At 38.6% G+C, this 19,635-nt stretch overlaps 1 protein-coding gene across 3 annotated transcripts in view; it reads left to right on the forward strand.

Moving 5' to 3' along the window:
- The window catches only part of antxr2a (ANTXR cell adhesion molecule 2a), a 52,023-nt gene that overhangs the window by 8,553 nt on the left and 23,835 nt on the right, over positions 1–19,635 (forward strand). For all 3 annotated transcript variants that reach the window (XM_051894988.1, XM_051894989.1, XM_051894987.1), the window contains 9 exons: positions 322–382; positions 530–625; positions 1,872–1,941; positions 5,969–6,047; positions 6,249–6,344; positions 9,159–9,206; positions 9,674–9,769; positions 12,894–13,061; positions 13,246–13,326. In XM_051894988.1, the coding sequence (XP_051750948.1) occupies positions 322–382; positions 530–625; positions 1,872–1,941; positions 5,969–6,047; positions 6,249–6,344; positions 9,159–9,206; positions 9,674–9,769; positions 12,894–13,061; positions 13,246–13,326 (795 nt within the window). The remainder of the gene's footprint in view (positions 1–321; positions 383–529; positions 626–1,871; positions 1,942–5,968; positions 6,048–6,248; positions 6,345–9,158; positions 9,207–9,673; positions 9,770–12,893; positions 13,062–13,245; positions 13,327–19,635) is intronic.

Below are 19,635 nucleotides of genomic sequence, written 5' to 3' on the forward strand. Positions count from 1 at the left end.
AGATTTGCATAGTTTGTCCTCTGTTGATTTATGTGGATGATGGGAGAGGCGATGGTGGCCTCTCACAGGCCTGTTTATATGATAATGTCAGCCTGCGGTCTCTAATAGAGCTGAAGAGGGAAAATGGCACCGCATAATTTCCCCATAACGGCTGACACGGGTCTATCCCACACCGCACTGTATGTGATGCTCGTCTCATTGAGCTTGATTTGGCATAGCAAACATCCCCAGCGTGAATGCTAAAGACCCGGACACTGTGATAGCTGATATAGTGATTCAGCAGTGACAAGTACTGATTTGAATACATTTTTTATCATACAGATCCTCAAGCAATCATGCACGGAGATCCTAACAGTGGAGCCGTCCAGCGTCTGCGTGAACCGTAAGCATTTCAAGGGCTTTTACAGCTATCAGGGTGGATGAAATTGCCTTTTCGTGTGTGTGTGTGTGTGCGTGTACGTGGTCGTTGATTTGGGTGAACGCCCAGGAGTGCTTCTCATTATGTCCTCATCTGGTTTACATACCACAGAGTCCTTTGACATTGTTTTAAGAGGGAACGGGTTCACACTGGGGAAACAAACAGAAGGAGTTATCTGCAGTTTCATAGTGGATGGAGTTACTTACAGTAAGTATGATTATTCCACATATATTGACTTCAGTCTTACCCTTAAGCTTGATATGATGTTGCCTAGATAAAGCCAAATGATGAAAGACAGATTTTGTGTCTGTGAAAGTCAGTTGTATCATACAGGAAGTGACAAGTCACACCTAGGATGCAATGCACCTAAGTTGCAAGACGTTTTGTGGCTAAACTGTCACTTTAGGTTACTAAAGACAGAAAAAGATACTCAACTAGACCAACAAATATCTAAAGCAGTGATTTTTATTAATCCACTGGGGACCTCAGCATACTTCCAAAAAAGCTACACAATGACATGGAATTATTTAAATTAATATATTAATATAATTGGTATTATTACTACATTAAAACAATCTAACTTAGCTAAAATACTCTGTTTATCCATTGCTTAACTTATGGAAAGACAAAATCATTGACACTCCCAGTTTCTGTTGATATGTTATAGTTTTATATTATATATCAAAAACATTAAGAACCTCTCTTCTAAAGCAACAATATTTTCGTGCTAAATTTTCTTAAAGGGATAGTTTACCCAAAAATTAAAAAATTCTGTCATTGACTCATTCTCATTTTGTTCCAAAGCTTATTCTATGAAACACAAATGAAGATGTTTGGAAAAATGTTTCTTTGCTTTATTTTTTTGTCCATACAGTGAAAGCCAAGGGGGTCCAAAACTATATTTGACCCCACTGACTTTTACTGTATGAAGACATTTTTCAATACATCTTCATTTGTGTTTCAAAGTCATACAGGTTTGGAGCAACATGAGTGTAAGTAAATTATCTTCATTTTTTTGTGTGAACTATTCCTTTGACTGTGTATAACAATCATATATGTATGATTTTTCATGAGCAGTCACATGCTATAGGGTCAGTATACTCCGCTCTTTAGTGCTGTCCCTATCAGACACTGAATAGTGTTTCCTTTATGAGTGCAAAATCATTAGAAGACAGATCCACATATGGGATCCACATGTCACTGCTTTTGTAACCAGACAGGAAATACAGTGTTGAATTCTGGGTGCCTTCAGCAGTGATGCGGCAAAGAAATCATTTTCAAATGGGATGAAAAAAATGGCACTCTTCCCTAAACTTGACTGTACACGTCAGCAGTTCTAGTAAGCCTCTACGCCATAACAAATGGCCTGGCGGTACACATCTTCGGGGGAGTTTGTTCTCCCACTAGTTTGGCAGCGGATCATAACACAATCAACTTTCTATTCATTTTTCAGAGGAAAAGCCTAGCAAGGTGAAGGATAACTATATCCTGTGTCCTGCTCCAGTGCTGTATTCAGTGGGACAGTAAGTATTTATGTTTCATAAAGCAGCAAGTATCATTAAGATCTCCAGATGTACAGAAATCATGCATTGAAATCAATTCAATTTCAACCTCACTTGAACAGACTGTTACAGCCTATCGTGCATACTTTGAGCTGCAACATTGTGACCCATTAAATTACGTGATATGCCAGCCTAAAATGTCATGTTACAGCATTATGTTATTGAATTGACTGAGAGACGCAGCGCCCTGTGTAGATCTGGGATTAGCTTTGAGCAGCTTGTGTGAAATTATGGTCCGACTTACCCAGGACGTTTGATCCCCTATACGTGGTCGCCATTCAAAAGGCTTGCTTAATTAACTCTTGGCTGGCAACTGTGACCCATTAAGTAGTTTTCTGCTATGAACGGCTAGTAAACACATCTGGTGGAGGGCTTTAAAAGGATGTGCGACAGATGCACCGATTCCCTTTTCCACGCTCCCATTTAAATAATTCACTATGCATTGACAATAGGCAACCACATAACACCTGCATCATGTCTGAGCACTAGAAATTTCTCTCACTGTCTTTTTCTTCCACTCTCTGTCCGTTGCTACCTATCTGTCCAGTTTGCATTCAGAAAACTGCCAATTTCTAGCATTTCTAGGTATTACACCTAGAAAACCAGTAGTTCATGTCATTTCATATTTGCAGACATACTGTATATGAGTTGTCCTGAACAATCCTTGCTGGAACAGACCACTAGGAAATATCAAATAGTTTTGGAGGCTTTTTGTAATTCAAAGGGTCTCTGTGGTTCAGTGACGTATCGCCAGATATCAGGGTCTCATCTGCAACGACAGCTGTTGGTTCGTCAGACCAGGATCTAGGGCATCTGTCAGCCTGCCCATTAGCGCTGGCCGGCCCCGTCCCTTTGAGCGTTTGGCTGGAGGGGGTGAGGAACTTTTGTCTGGCAGCAGCATGTCCTCACCTGCGTTTTCACAACAACAGCGGAGTGAGAAAAATAACTGAGGGACAGACCTGACACCTGCCTGCAGTGCGAGTGGTGGAACGTGCCTCATCAATAATCAATCTGATCTGTCAGGCCGCCATTTTAGTTCCATCTGCGTAGGGGGTGGGAAATATACCCAGTTAACATGGCAGCGCTGCCTCCACAAGAACTCCTCCTCTCACTCTGCTAGATGATTAAAAGGTGGTTACTCTTTCCAAAATGAAAGGCGATGATGTACTGAATAGTTTATTTATTTTTGAATCAAAGTGTGATGTTTTTCATATTTGGATATGTCACATTGGATGTTTTTAACAGTGCTGGGAAGCTACTTGCCAAGCTTCAAGCCAATCATAATTTGAATTAGCTAATCTACAGTCAGTTTATTTTTGTGGAAAAGTAATTATACTACCATTCAAAGTTTGGGGTCAGTAAGATTTTGTAATGTTTTTCAAAGAAGTCTCTTATGCTCACCAAGGCTGCATTTATTTGATCAAAAATACTGTAAAACGGTAATATTGTGAAAAATCACTGTTTAAAATGTTCTATTAGTATATAATTTAAAATTTAACTTATTCTGGTGATGGCAAAGCTGAATTTTCAGCATCATTACTCCAGTCTTCAGTGTAAATGATCATTAAGAAATTCAGAAATGTTGATTTAGTGCTCAGATAACATTTATTTTTATTATCAATGCTCAAAACATTTGTGCTGCTTAATATTTTTTTGTGGAAACTGTGATACTGCAGGATTTTTTTGATGAATATAAAGTTCAAAACAGCAACTTTTGTTTGAAATAGAAATTATTTGTAACATTATAAATGTCTTTACTGTCACTTTTTGATCAATTTACTGCATCCTTGCTGAATAAAAATATTAATTTCTTTTAGACAGTCTTACTGACCCCAAACTTTTGATTGATATTGCTTGCTATAAGCTACTAACAAATGGCTTACAAAATTGAAGCTATTTAAGGTGGCAATATGTTTTTAATTAATGTAACTGATATCAGATTTTATAATGTGTATTTTGTAATCAGAGCAGTTTTAATCTGGCAGAAAAAACAATTAGAAAATGGAATGAAAAATAACAGTAGAAATTGTAGTACAGCCACATTGCACACAGCCTGATGCAATTAAGAAAACTATGTGAATCAGATTTACAAATTTAACTTCTAAAAGTTAAGTCAGACATACATGCCGTTGTGCTACAGTCTGTCGGGGCTGATGCATATGTTAGGCCTTCAATAATGCCGGGTGTTCGCTTTTATTTGAAAGGGAAGTTAGAAAGCCCTTAGTGACACCCGTGTCATCCCATTCAGCTAGCTACGTCACTTTCAGTCTCCATCAGCATGTGCTTTGTGACAAGGAATCAAACTCACACACCACTCTCAGTCTCTTGTGGTGCTATGAGGGGCCTTCTGTGATGGCAAGAGCACTTATGTCCATGTGCTTGAGTTATTCTGCTGAACTTCTGTCACATTTCTTCTACTCTGCATTTCTAGTCAAAAGAAAACCATTCAATAAGGCAATCAGTTTCAGGAACAGCTTTGTATGTTTAGCACGGGATTCACCTGTTTTCAGTATAAATGTAATCGGGAGGCTTTTGGGAATGCCTTTTAGAGTTTACCACAAAGTTCATCCTTTGATATGGGATGTTCTGCCACGCATTGTGGTTTCAGAGTACCTCTGAAGATAAATAAATCAGCCTTCATTGTTTGTGATGTTTGTTGCTGATTGCAATGTCCAAGAATACCAATTGAATGTTATCAGGTCTCACGAAGCATCACATTTTCCTCCAGAAATGCTTTGTGTCCACTAAAAACTGATCTAAGGAATTTTAGACCATCCAGTCAAGTGCAAGGAAATAAAATCATTTGTTGGATCACTTCTCATCCCTTCACCAAACATACATATATCCAGCTTGATTAACAACCTGCCTCCCATTTGCATGTATTGAGTATGTCAGCTGAATTAGCCTCTCCTCTCATCCATTCAGCACACGGACCTAGTTAACATGCAGAAAACCCTTTACAAGCTTCCTGCAGCCTCAGGACTAGATTTTCCTAAAGGCAATGACAGTTTAGGCTAATATCATCTAAAAGTCCTCAAGAGACCCCAAAAAGCTACAGTGCAATACTGTAAGAGATGTGGTTTATGCTGCAATGAGAAAAACCCTTTAGAAAGTTAGTTCTTCAGTTGGTGTTGTTTGAGAAGGAACCTTGCCGGTCTCATTAGGAATGCTTTACGCAAGACCCAAACGTTAGTGGAATCATCGTTGTTTTCTGTAGGCAACTTTTTCTCTCCTATGTCTCTACTGCATTATTATTGGCTTCTCAGACAGTGGCCTGTCTTTTACATATTCTCTCATTTTGGGAGGGATCTCAGGCGTTCAGTCAGTCGATTTCCTGCTTGAGGATTCTCATTAGCCCCATGGTAATTGTCTCCTGCATAATAGACATATGGAAATTACAATGCCGTTCATCATTAGTGCCTTAATTGCGAGCCACCTTCAACTCCCTCCACAGTAAATAAGAGAGAATTTCCAACAAATTCTGTAGGAATTAAACTTCAAATAATTCTCATGACACCAGTGAGCATCACTGGGATGAGTTTGTTTTTGTTTTTTTAATTTTCAATTCAGTTTAGCTTCTAATTTAGCTTCTAATTAGTTCTAATTAGTTCTTCTAGTTAGTTCTAATTTTGCTTTAAGTACATTTAATTTCATTTCTCTTTTTGGAAAAAAAAAAGAACAATTTTTTGTGTAGTTTCTAGAATGGATGTAATTTTTCTTCCCTTTTTTGCATAAAAATGATTCAATACTGCCTATTTTGACACTTGTTTTTATCAGAAATCATACTGTAAATCATCCCTAACTAGACTCTTCCCTATGTTTGCTTCCCCATTGCTGCTGTAACTATCATCACTTTGCCATATTCACAGAAAGATCTCTTCAAATAAAGCTGAATTTAATGTTGTTGTTTTTTTCACCATTTATTCAAAGCCCCTGTGTAATGACTCTAAACACACCGTCCCATTGTGTTTGTGTTCTCTTCCTACAGACAAATGGAGGTCCTGATCAGTCTGAACAGTGGCACATCATACATCACCAGTGCTTTCACCATAACTGCCTCCTCATGTGTAAGTCAAACGTGAGATCAGAAAGAAAACAGCCATAAATGTCTCTTCATCCTATAAAAGAATGTAGTACTAAAAAATGATATAAAAATAACTGGATTTGGAATAGGATTTATATTATTCAGTATTTTCTTTCTTTCTGTTTTCATAACATTTTGTTATTATGCTATTTTTAAGCTAATTGTAAATATTCCCTCTCATTAGTCGGACGGCACAGTGGTGGCCATTGTGTTCTTGGTGCTCTTTCTCCTGTTGGCTTTGGCTCTGATGTGGTGGTTCTGGCCTCTCTGCTGCACTGTCGTAAGTGTCACATGTCTTCCTGCTCTCAGTGTCAAATCTCAAGATTTTTTCCCTGAATCTGGACTGAGATTGAACTGGGACTGAGATTAACATGTTTGTCTTCCATATTTTTATTTTCCTATATTACATTTTCTCTCTAAATTCTCTTGTGGTTTACATCATCCAGTTACATTAAAATAAGGAATCAACAGAAGGAGCTCTATTTCTGTAATATCCTTGTCTAAGCTGTATTTTTAAAAACACCTTCTAAGGAAGCACAATTTACGGAAACAGACTTTACCACATCCTGATTATTCAGCTGATACATGCAACCAGAACAGCTGCCACAAACAGAGATGTATTTCATATGTGCAAAAAAAAAAAAATCTCTTTTCCTGTTGGTGCTGTGAATTATTTTTTTATTTATTTTTTTGGTGACAAGTTTGGCTGCAGACTAAAAATCAAACAAAGTGAAAAGTTCACTCTCCTAAACTTAATAATAATAATAATTTAAATAAAAAAGCAGCAACACTTCTCAGGCTCTAAAGCGCTTGTATATACAGATGGTGCACTTACAAAATATCTAGAATTTGTGAATCTGGCGACTATCGCTATGGCAATCAGCGTTACTGCACAACCAAATGATATGCGCCACCTCTCTTTGAGAACCTGGTGGGAGCCATTCCAGGATGAGATGGAAGCATATTTTGGAAAACCAACAAAGGCATTAAAATGTAAACCCCCCGCAGCATGTCTGGACTCGGCCCTGTTTGTCTTGGTGGAGGAGCTGCTGTTCCTCTCCATCAGGGACCCCGGCACAAGAGAAGGGCCATGTGTGCTTTGTTAATATTTAAACTCAGCCTTGCCAGTTTTCAGCAATCAGAGAAATACAGAAGCACCTCATCCCCCCCGAAACACACACATTAGTATCCACAGCCACACCAACATGTCCTCTGCAAATATACCAAATATGAGTCAAATTAAATGCGGATATTTGGAATTCATTTTGGTTATAAGAAAGTGGAGGGTCAAGTATGAAAGTATGTGTTTTTGCGCCTTCAAACTAGTCAGTCCAAGACTGAATTGACTACAGTGGACAATCTAAAAAAGTATATATCACACGACACTTAAATGTTATATATTTTAAATATAATTTGAGTGTCGTAAATATATATCATTACCTTTGAATAAAGGCATCTGTTTAATTATTTTTTGATAACATTCTTACGTCGTTAATTTGTTGTGTTACTGCAAACAGGTTAATTTTATGTTAATGGAAATGCACCATTTTAATTTGCAAATATGCTACCTGCTACTTGTCCATGATCATGTTAAGCCTGGAAAACAGCTTGACACAACAGTGTGTTCAGAGGGGTGAAATGGACAGATTATAAACTCCAATTGGACAATTATCCCGAAAGCCATATGGGGACGTTGCACCGCTGGACTGTGATTGGTCGAATCCACAGCTGTGCCACTAGTTCTTAGCCCCTCGTGCGAGTGTCAGATGGCTAAGTACACTGACATTTTGGATTTAATTATCAGCTCTTCATTGCCTGAACCACATTTAAAGGGTTGTCCCGGCTTCACATCTGTCCGTCAGGTAGTTTGAGAACCTAACAGCCCAGCATGTCATTTGTGTAATGCCTTATTTATCCCACAATATGTCTGGCAAATATAAATCTGCTCTTTAATTACTCTGTAAAAAAAGCTAATCCTTTAGCACAAGGTTCTGTCCAAAGTTATGTTAATCATCACACACTGGGGCACCACGGACAGATAGGACTAGATTTTCCAACAGTCAGTTATGAGTCAAAGAGCAATTAATTAACTCTAATTGATCATTGTCCATCATTATAATGGTAACAATGGCGAAATGGTATCAGTGCGCTTTAATGTGAATGAAACAGCTGTTCTGCTCATGATATGTGATGATTAAAATGTATTTTTTCCTGAAAACTAATTTAGTAAATGCTTAACCTGCAATGGCACTGTATGCATCTTTCATGTTTAATGAGACAAGGCTTGCTTCCATTTTGGAAAGCATCTGCAATGGAAGAGTTACATGGTTGACAGGTGAAACATGGTCACTTCCAAGGCGTTTTATCTAGATTGTTGGAGCCTATTCTGTGTTTTACAGAGGTTCAAGGCTCAAGCTTTTCAAATTACATATGTAGCCATTACATTGAAGTATTTTGCCCTTTTGACATGACCCAAACTCACTTTTGTCTATTAACACATTTACCCATCACATCCAAGAGTGGTTAGATGTGTCAGGTCAGTTGATAAGTAGCTTGCTGAGCAATCACTAATCTGACAACACCAGAGTCAGAGGATGCCACTAACATTTCCAGTGAGGAAGACATCTTGTCTGTGAGGGAAGTCACCTGCTGAATCCAGCGTAGTGTTTCTCATGACAGATAAGCTGTCACAGAAAGTGCTACAGGAAGACATCTCATCCTGTTAACGCTCCTCTCCTTTGCACTGGGGATCGACCTGGAGTGAAGCCCAAGTCTCCCTTCTGCATTTCATTGCAGCTAATTAATTCCTCAGGACTTTATGATTGGGGCATTGCAGGGGAGCGTTGAACCTCATCCAATTAATTAAGAGATAAACGGACCACCATGCTCACCCCAAAGACTCCCCTGTCAACAAGTTGATTTTTGGGCTTTCTTTATTTTGCACCAGGGGCCTACAGCGTTAGTTTACATGCAGACCCCTGTAATCAGTTGTGTTGGTGCCAGGCTCCAGTTGTTCAATTGTGAATCACATTCTTAGACAGAGATAACTAACTTTGAGTAATTTAATTTACATTTTTTTCGTCTCTCATTTCAGGTTATTAAAGACCCACCCCCTCAAAGATCTCCTCCACCTCCACCTCCTGTAAGATTCTTTTTTTGTGTAAAATATAAATATAATTTTTAATCAGTGTTTTTGAATATATATATATATATATAAAATTTGTGTTTTAAATTTGTAAAATATACATGAAAGTTCAAAAGTTTTGGGTCAGTACTTTTTTTTTTAATTCATCAAGGAATCCTGAAAAAAAATGTATCATGGTTTCCACAAAGATATTAAACAGCACAACCGTTTTTAACATTGATAATAATAAGAAATGTTTCTAAAGCAGCAATGATTTAAAATCATGTGACACTGAAGACTGGAGTAATGACTGCTGAAGATTCAGTATAACTTCTTTTAATAACATTAAAAATCTTACAGACCCCAAACTTTTTAACAGTAGTGTACATAAAAATCACAATTCTGCTCTTGTATTTGCAGTGCACATATTTCATTTAGGCTTGAAGTCGATTTTATTTATTTTCTGTCCATATTTATTTCTTCAGGTACCAGAGCCAGACCCACTACCCAAGAAGAAGTGGCCAACCGTGGATGCATCTTACTATGGGGGAAGAGGAGCTGGTGGAATCAAACGCATGGAGGTGAACTTTCCATTTTAATGACGCCTATAATGATGTGCAGCCCCCTGATGGCAAAAAAGGTTTTGATGTCATCACGGCTGTCTTTGAGCATTTTCCAGTTGTCTACCACCACCACTCTCTATCTCAGGAGTATTCATGACCTGCCTGACAGTATTAACACTTCGTTGTTTATTAAGTCACATATTGATACATTAACTTTTTTTTTTACTAGTACTTACATTATATAATTCTATTTTATACAACAGTTAGTCGGGGTCCAGTTTGAACTGGAGCAAGTGGGTTTTAGGAAACTTGGACCATTCTTGTTTTCTTTTGGCTTTCTCTTACCAGTGACTGTGGAGAGAGTAGAAAATGGAAAATCTGGAGTCAACATGGAGCAGAGTGATTTTAAAGTGCACAATATATTGATACCGTATCAGTTATCGGCAGACATTAAAGATTTCTGTCAGTTATTCATGGGTTATTGGATATAACATTACTATTAAAATCGGCGCATCCCTAGTCACGTGCTCTGTTTCAGTCTTTGCATTACTTGGATTCATAGGTGTAGAAACAAATATTGAACTAACAGGCAAAATTTATTCTGAAATGTTTAAAAGAAAGCATATTGTTTTCTTTTGATCCACATAGGAGCATTTGCTCTTCTTTTCTGTATGAAAGCCATTGTGTCTGTGATGTCAAGCTCAGCACACCTCAAAGTTTCTGATAGAAATCTCCTTAAATGTAGCATAGCCCCTGACTGATGGTTTTGACGTGACAGGTCCCTGCCAGTTCGGCCTCCATGATGTCTCACTGTCTTAAGTCATGTTGACGCTAAAGGATTGAGAAAGAGTTGTGATGAGATGAATTCCTCTTGCTGACTTCCATTCTGTCATTCGGCTTTTGTTCAGCTGAAATGTGCTACTTAGCACTGTATCCATCTCAAAGCTGGTTTTAAAAAAGGGATATTTGTTTCATGCTCTGCCACCCCTCCTCCAGTCTCCCATGTAAAGAAGACATCACTGAATTTCCTTCTGAAATCTTTGGAAACCTTTTCTACTAACTTTTCCCATGAGTAGGCAAGGGAATGATAGGGCTCAGGGCTTACCGAGGCACAAGTATCTTTAATGTTTCGAAAGCTTTCATTCATCTAGACAGCCTATCTCCATTTCTGAAGCTATCTCTGGACCTGGGGAGGAGGTTTACCTAAATATGCCTACTTCCTCTTTACTTTAAACACATGCTCTCATGTGAAGAGGGAAACATGGGATGCAAAGAATGTTTTATTAATTGAGAGTTGTTGCAGATTGGAATGTCCAGGGACGCTGTAGAAAAGCTGTTCTATATTGATGTGACTCAACCTACAGATGGGGAGTGCAGATTTAATTAAGCCTTTTTCAGTGAGGGACAGACATATATATATATATATATATATATATATATATATACACAGGTGCTGGTCATATAATTAGAATATCATCAAAAAGTTGATTTATTTCACTAATTCCATTCAAAAAGTGAAACTTGTATATTATATTCATTCATTACACACAGACTGATATATTTCAAATGTTTATTTCTTTTAATTTTGATGATTATAACTGACAACTAAGGAAAATCCCAAATTCAGTATCTCAGAAAATTAGTATATTACTTAAGACCAATACAAAGAAAGGATTTTTAGAAATCTTGGCCAACTGAAAAGTATGAACATGAAAAGTATGAGCATGTACAGCACTCAATACTTAGTTGGGGCTCCTTTTGCCTGAATTACTGCAGCAATGTGGCGTGGCATGGAGTCGATCAGTCTGTGGCACTGCTCAGGTGTTACAAGAGCCCAGGTTGCTCTGATAGTGGCCTTCAGCTCTTCTGCATTGTTGGGTCCGGCATATTGCATCTTCCTCTTCACAATACCCCATAGATTTTCAATGGGGTTAAGGTCAGACGAGTTTGCTGGCCAATTAAGAACAGGGATATCATGGTCCTTAAACCAGGTACTGGTAGCTTTGGCACTGTGTGCAGGTGCCAAGTCCTGTTGGAAAATGAAATCTGCATCTCCATAAAGTTGGTCAGCAGCAGGAAGCATGAAGTGCTCTAAAACTTCCTAGTATACGGCTGCGTTGACCTTGGACCTCAGAAAACACAGTGGACCAACACCAGCAGATGACATGGCACCCCAAACCATCACTGACTGTGGAAACTTTACACTGGACCTCAAGCAACGTGGATTGTGTGCCTCTCCTCTCTTCCTCCAGACTCTGGGACCCTGATTTCCAAAGGAAATGCAAAATTTACTTTCATCAGGGAACATAACTTTGGACCACTCAGCAGCAGTCCAGTCCTTTTTGTCTTTAGCCCAGGCAAGACGCTTCTGACGCTGTCTGTTGTTCAAGAGTGGCTTGACACAAGGAATGCGACAGCTGAAACCCATGTCTTGCATACGTCTGTGCGTAGTGGTTCTTGAAGCACTGACTCCAGCTGCAGTCCACTCTTTGTGAATCTCCCCCACATTTTTGAATGGGTTTTGTTTCACAATCCTCTCCAGGGTGCGGTTATCCCTATTGCTTGTACACTTTTTTCTACCACATCTTTTCCTTCCCTTCGCCTCTCTATTAATGTGCTTGGACACAGAGCTCTGTGAACAGCCAGCCTCTTTTGTAATGAACTTTTGTGTCTTGCCCTCCTTGTGCAAGGTGTCAATGGTCGTCTTTTGGACAACTGTCAAGTCAGCAGTCTTCCTCATGATTGTGTAGCCTACAGAACTAGACTGAGAGACCATTTAAAGGCCTTTGCAGGTGTTTTGAGTTAATTAGCTGATTAGAGTGTGGCACCAGGTGTCTTCAATATTGAACCTTTTCACAATATTCAAATTTTCTGAGATACTGAATTTGGGATTTTCCTTAGTTGTCAGTTATAATCATCAAAATTAAAAGAAATAAACATTTGAAATATATCAGTCTGTGTGTAATGAATGAATATAATATACAAGTTTCACTTTTTGAATGGAATTAGTGAAATAAATCAACTTTTTGATGATATTCTAATTATATGACCAGCACCTGTATATATATATATATATATATATATATATACTTTTAATTTATATAATATAATATGACCTTTTCTTGTTTTAATATCTGTGTAGGTCCGTTGGGGAGAGAAAGGGTCCACAGAGGAGGGCGCACGACTAGAGAAAGCCAAGAATGCAGTGATATCAATTCAAGAGGAGACCGAAGAACCCATGATCAAAAAGCCAACTGCACCCCCACCTACTTACCATCAAGCTGAATCCAAGTGGTACACTCCAATCAGGGTGAGTCACTTCCTTTTGCAATTGAGGCCATAACCATTTCTCCTTCGCCTCCCTTTTCTTATATTGAGTTTCAGTCTAAGTCCATCTGAACGTGCCACTTTATAATGTCAGGTGCCTTTACTTGAGATGAGTGAAAAAGAAACCAAGCTAAGACCAAATCTTGATATTACTTGTTTCATCATAGGGTCGCCTTGAGGCACTGTGGGCTCTTCTGCGGCGGCAATATGATCGAGTTTCGCTTATGCGCCCAACTTCCGCAGAAAAGGTAAGCCACAGATGGTTCGGTTTACCCCAATACCAATTGCAAATATGATTCATCACCCTTAATACCGAGTCCTTGTACATAAAGCATAGGGTGTCAGTGTGTGGTGTAATAGTTCAGGGGCTGTTTCCTTTATTTTGTGAGTGAGTGTGTGTTTGTTTGTGTGCGTATTAAATATATGCATGTTTCACAAACCTCAGCTGCAAAGACTGATAACAGGATGTGACTGTCATGAGCTTGTACTGCAGAGACTTCCTCTTTTGTAACTTTTGTAAAGCAATAATATATGTGCACAAAATGTCCTATAAATGTGCAAAAACAACATTCAGAGGCAATAAATTTAAGAACAGAATGTGCCGTTTTGTTAACATTGTTGTATAGATTACACCACCATTGAAAATTATGGGGTGTGTAAGATGTTTTTTTTTAATGTTTTTTTAAAGAAGTCTCTTCAGCTCACCAAGGCTGCATTTATTTATATATATAAAATTATTCCTGTGATGGCAAAGCTGAATTTTCAGCTTTTTTCAGCTGAATTTTTATTGTTGAAAACAGTAATACTGCTTAATATATTTTGATGAATACAAAGTTCAAAAGACTTGCGTTCATTTGAAATAGACATCTTATACAGCATATTAACTTATACAACATTATAAATGTCTTTATTGTCGCGTTTTAATCAATTTAATGCGTCCTTGCTGAATAAAAGTATGAATTAACCCCAATATTTTGAACGGTGCTGTATATTAAATATGAAGTGAACTTGTGGATCATCCTCTTTTGAGACAAAATTTGCACGGAAGTGAACAGGGTTCACAAGTCTGTGCTGACTACGTGCGCACTACAGTTTAACATTTTTTTCCAAAGTAGGGCACAGTTTGAAGCATTTGTTTGGGTTTGTTTCATCTTGAAGAAGTCCTCACCGCATCCACGGTGATAATGCTCTCATTAGCTGAAATATCCCAGTCACGCTTGAGCCACTTGTTCTGTTTTACTTTCTTCAAAAGAGCTGTTAAAACCTTTGTAACTCTCAATACATCTGAGATGAGGGTCTGGAGCCTCCAAGCGGGACCCTGGCACACTTCAGTCAGGCCACAGCTCGATCGTGCAGACTTTCAAGCCCTTGATCAAGTGCACTGGGTGCAGGCATGAGCTATCAAAGCCCGAGGAGTCCCTCGCCAGAGCCAAGGTGGGCCGCGTACGCTCGGCTAGAGAGAGGGGGGCTTTGATGCCCGACAGGAACCCTCCGGGGTCATGAATTTTTCAGCTTTGGATCCGTGGGGTTACGAGGACTCATACAGGTGTAAGGAAGCAGGTTGTCCCAGACATCTGTTCAGCTTGGAGACCCCTCCTGGTCCCTCCCCCCACTCCGCCCACAGACAGACTGCTGGATTGTCAGCAGATGTAGTTTTTTCAAGACAGCCTGAACACTTTCTGCTCTCCCATTTACCGCCTGAGGGGCTCCAACACCAAAGGTAGAGCGGAGGGTGGACACAGCTGCACTGCCGAACTTGCCTGGGGCACAAATAAAGAGATCTAATGTGGTTTGACTGTGTTGTTAGGGAGACCGGGGAGCCAGAGAGGCACTTCAGAGCCAGCTTAGCGCTGCAACATCTGCCGTCAAGTTTCCGGAAAGAGCGGCAGGGGACAGCAGGTAGAGAAGGTGGCAGCGCGTCAAGGGCTGGCCTATTACTGGCGGGGGCTCTTTTGAACGCACGCCGCCCGCCCGCCCGCCCGCCTCTGTGTTTCTCTCTCTTTCTCGCTCCCACCTCTAACTAACGGTCTCGCCAGGGCTCGGGATTGTTTTACAAAGCAGCAGTCTGCAAAACACACTAATAAGCACCTTTATAAATGATACATTAACATACATTAACCCCAGAGAGCTGCCACACAAAGGCAAAATCAAGATGGGACCCGCAGAAAAGGCTTTTGTTTCTCCTGCTGCTGTGGGTCTTAAAGGGATAGTTCATCCAAAAATTACAATGTTGTAATCATTTACTCTACAATTCAAACATTTGGGGTTAGTAAAATTTTTAATGTATTTGAAAGCAGTCTCTTGTGCCCACCAAGGCTGCATTTGTTTGATCAAAAATACAAAAAAATTCTATTTGAATATATTTTAAAATGTAATGTATTAATGTGATGGCAAAACTAATTTTCAGCTGTCATTTATTTAGTCTTTAGTTTCACATGATTCTTCAGAAATCATTCTAATATGCTGATTTGGTGCTCAAGAAACATTTCTTATTATCAATGTAGAATTTTACATTGATAACATTGAATTTTACAACATTAATACATTTTTTCAGGATTCTTTGATTAATAGAAAGTTCAAAAGAACAGCATTTATTTGAAAAAAAAAAAAAATGTTATATTTATCATTATACACTTTGGTAAATTTAATTTTAATTTTCTTTAAAATAATAATAATAAAAAAAAACCCTTATTGACCCCAAACTTTTGAACTGTAGTGTATATTAAATGGGTGAATATGAAGTGAACTTTAGTCAAGTGTATCATCCTACAAAATTCGCCTTTAAGTAAATAGACTTCACATGTCCATGCTGACAATGTGCACACTATTAGTAGGGCACCATTTGAAGCATTCGTATGGGGTTGTTTCAATTTTGGCGATAGTTCACCCAAAAGTGACAGTTCTGTCATCATTTGCTTATGCCGTTCCAAACACAAAAGTAGGTAGCTTAAAAAATGTCTCTGTACAATGAAAATCAGTGGGGTACAGGGTTGATTTATACTTCATTGACTTTCATTATATTGCAAAAAAATAAAATAAAATAAAATATAATCTTTTGTGTTTCACAAAAGAAAGAAAGTCATACAGATACTCACCATGAAGGTGAGTAAACCATGACAGAATTTCTTTTTTATAGCATTTGTTTCCTCACTAGAGGCTTCTGGGGTGGTATGCAGGGGCGTACATTTCATCTGACAGTTGGGGGGGACAATAAACATAAAATTTCTCAAGAGCAATTTTTTAAGGGGACACAAATAATACAGCCAAAATTTTGATAAAATTTTACTTGGATATACGTGACGTTACACAGAAGAAAACCTTACTACTATTATTAGTGTAGCATGGAGACTGTGCCATTATGCTCAATGTTTCTCTTTGGTTCAATGAAAAAACTAAATTGACCAAAATATTGTTCTTCAAAACCATTTACTTTTTTTAAAGTTGTTTACAACCAAGTCACCAAAATGCAATGAATACACATTGAGCAAAACCCAACACACAACAGTAAATCTATTAGCCTTATTACAGTTCACATATTCTTATTACAATGTTAGTTGTTGTTGGTGTGGGTGACTTAGTCTTCAACAAGCTATCGTAAACAAGCTACCAAACAAGCTAGGTAACATTATAATCGCTAACATAGCAGACTCACGGAAAAAATATATCAGTTATCATCATTTTTTTGTTGTTGTTATGATTAATTACTCAGTATCGTCTGTATTAAAGAGAAAATAATCACTTCATCCGATGTTTTTGAATAAAATAGCCTTGACAGCGTACTTACTAGAATTCCTCTCAACTACTGTCTGTTCTGTCCCGCCGGCGCCGCCGGACTTGTTCACACACAAGTGGACGTTGGACCAAACCACTGTGAGGCAAGGGAGGGGTGACTCAGAATGTTTCTAAACTTAAAACGCCCATTTGCGTTTGTATTGCTTTACTACTTACACAATTATTTTAGGTATATATCATGTATTTATAATACTTAGCGTGATTTTTAATTATATTGTTTTTTAATTCTATTGTTTTTGTTCTGACCCCCCCCCCCCCCCCAGTAATGATGGGAGTAATGATGATAACTGATGAGATAGGGTGGTTTTACAATATTAATTTTTAAGACGTCGTTCAGCAGGATATTTTGACTTTTTTTTTTTGTTTGTTTGAGGAAATCGATTCTAATCCTCCCACACTCTCTTACTCAGGCTGAGCCGATACTGTCAGATGTTTTGGAGCCAAGGAAAGCTCAATGTGTAATACAGGCATGGTGCACACACAAGATTTGCAGATTGCAGCCCCCACACCCCCAGAAAGCATTGTTCAAGACATATAATGTCACTTTAGCGTAGCCTCTGCATACATTAAACCCTATTAAAATCATTCTCTGTATAACACATACCTTATTAGCCCATGCCGACTGCTTGCCTCCTTAGGGCAGTGCTGTAATGAGGTGGAGTGTATTTTTAAATGGTGTAAATTCCGACCTCAGACAAAGAAAACATGTCAGCTCACAGTCTCGAGGCCTGGTGCTCGTGGCAGAACTTTCCTCAGCAAAAATAAATAAATAAAAGTGTACTGTTGCGGCCCAGTGTGACAGCATCTTAATTTAACAGTCATCGGTCACATAAACAGAGCGGTGGGAGCATTTTAATTAAGAGACTGCAAGCGGGCGGCACGGCGGGGCCAGCTCTTGAAGAATGCCATTATAGAGGCAGGAGAGAGGAAGAGAGGGAGGCAACGCTGGCATGGAGAAATAGCGACGGGGTAGAGGACGAAGGAGAGAGAGAGAGCGGGGGAAAATTAAGGCTCTAGGCTGGCGGGCCGGGTCCCTCAGGTCGGAGGCACACATGGCCAGGCTTAGCCGCAATAGTGTTTAAGAGCCCAGTCTCATGACTGGATTAGGGCGCAGAGCGGCAGACCGCGAACTGTTTGTGTTTTACCCCGGGAGCCAAGAGAGTGAACAGTGTCCTAATGAACTAGCAAGGCCAGTATGAAGTGGGTCTGGCTGCTGTAGTGAGGGACAACTGCCTAATGAGCAGAAGTGAGCTGCGCTGAACAGATCAGCAATACAACAACCGTCAGAAAATGTGGTTTGCTTGGCACTAGGTAGAAGCAGCATCATTTAGATATGCAATATCTGTGTTGCCTTTCAAGCTCCTTTATGAGATTTCGTGCAGTGTTGAAATACTTTCTCTTATTGTAGAGACTAAGCCATTTGTAGGCTGGTTTCCCTAAAATGAGTAAATACTGTTGCTCTTTGGTTATCACAATATCATTGCAAAAAAAGCATTTTGTTAGTCAGATTTAATTTGCTATCTTTTAAAAGATTATTTTTTAATAAGCTAGTCTGTGTATGATATTAAGACTTGCTTTCTGAGAATATATCTTGAATTAACAACAAATTGTTGTTTTTGTGTTTTAAGCATAAATTTAACAACATTTAGCAAGGTTTATGTTGAAAACAAGAAAGGTAAGAATGAGGGGAGAAAAACTTAATTCAAAATGAAACATTTTTACATCTCAGAAACAGATTTTACATCTCAGAAAAAGTGTCTAAGAAAAACAAGACTAAGATACTGAAAATACTGATTTTTATTTTTTATTTTTGTAGTAATTGCACTCATTTTTATTTAATTTTTTTTCAGCAATTACTATGTTTTTTTGAGCATCCCGACCAGCTCAACACAACAACATTGACTCAACCAGTGGGCCAGGAGAATCTGTTTAATATGATTTAACAATTGTTGCTTCTGCAATTCCAGTTAGTGATGCTGTGTGCAGAAATGATGCACATTTCAGCTTTAAGGCGAAATTTTTTTTTGGTTGCATTTAAATGACTTAATTTCTCACCAAAAAAAAACCATCCTTTTGTGATGTATCCCATTGATATGCAGATTTCGTATAATCAATGTACTGATTGAACAAAAACACAAATTGTGCACTAACATCTCAAGAAAAATGACAGGAGGTAAGAGTGCTTAATAGTATTTAACGATTTAATCTCTCTCTGATTGTGTTATCACATGATGTTATGTGACAAATACAGCGCAAATACAGATTTTTTTTTTTTTGGCTCTAGGAAAAAAAAAAAAACACTTTCTGTTCTGTGAACAGATACAAGCAAGCGCCGGTTTCCGTGGACAAATAAAACCTGGCAAATGTTATTAAGTTGAAACATACCCTAGATCAGAGGGCACAAGATTTCTAATTAATGGTATAATTGGAATTAAATCAGAGCGTCACAAATAATAAAGCAGAGGAAAGCACTTGTTTATGGAAGCGGAGAGCTGACCGCGTAACAAAACATTAACATATTTATAGAAGTATGAGTCTTTCACCATCTGCTGTAAATCTTCACATCTTTAAAATTTCACTGAGTGGCTGATTTTTGTAGCCATTACGGCACCATTGTGTTTGTTATGACAATCGGTGTGCATCCTTTAAACATGCTTGTGTCTTTTTTTCTGGTCCTCATTAGTGCTATCAGCAGACTGGCCTGTTACCCTTAACAAGCATTAAGTAGAAGGCTGACAGTTCAGTTAAAGCGCACCGGCCCCAGA

Source organism: Ctenopharyngodon idella, chromosome 5, assembly GCF_019924925.1.
Source record: "Ctenopharyngodon idella isolate HZGC_01 chromosome 5, HZGC01, whole genome shotgun sequence".
Lineage (NCBI taxonomy): Eukaryota > Metazoa > Chordata > Actinopteri > Cypriniformes > Xenocyprididae > Ctenopharyngodon > Ctenopharyngodon idella.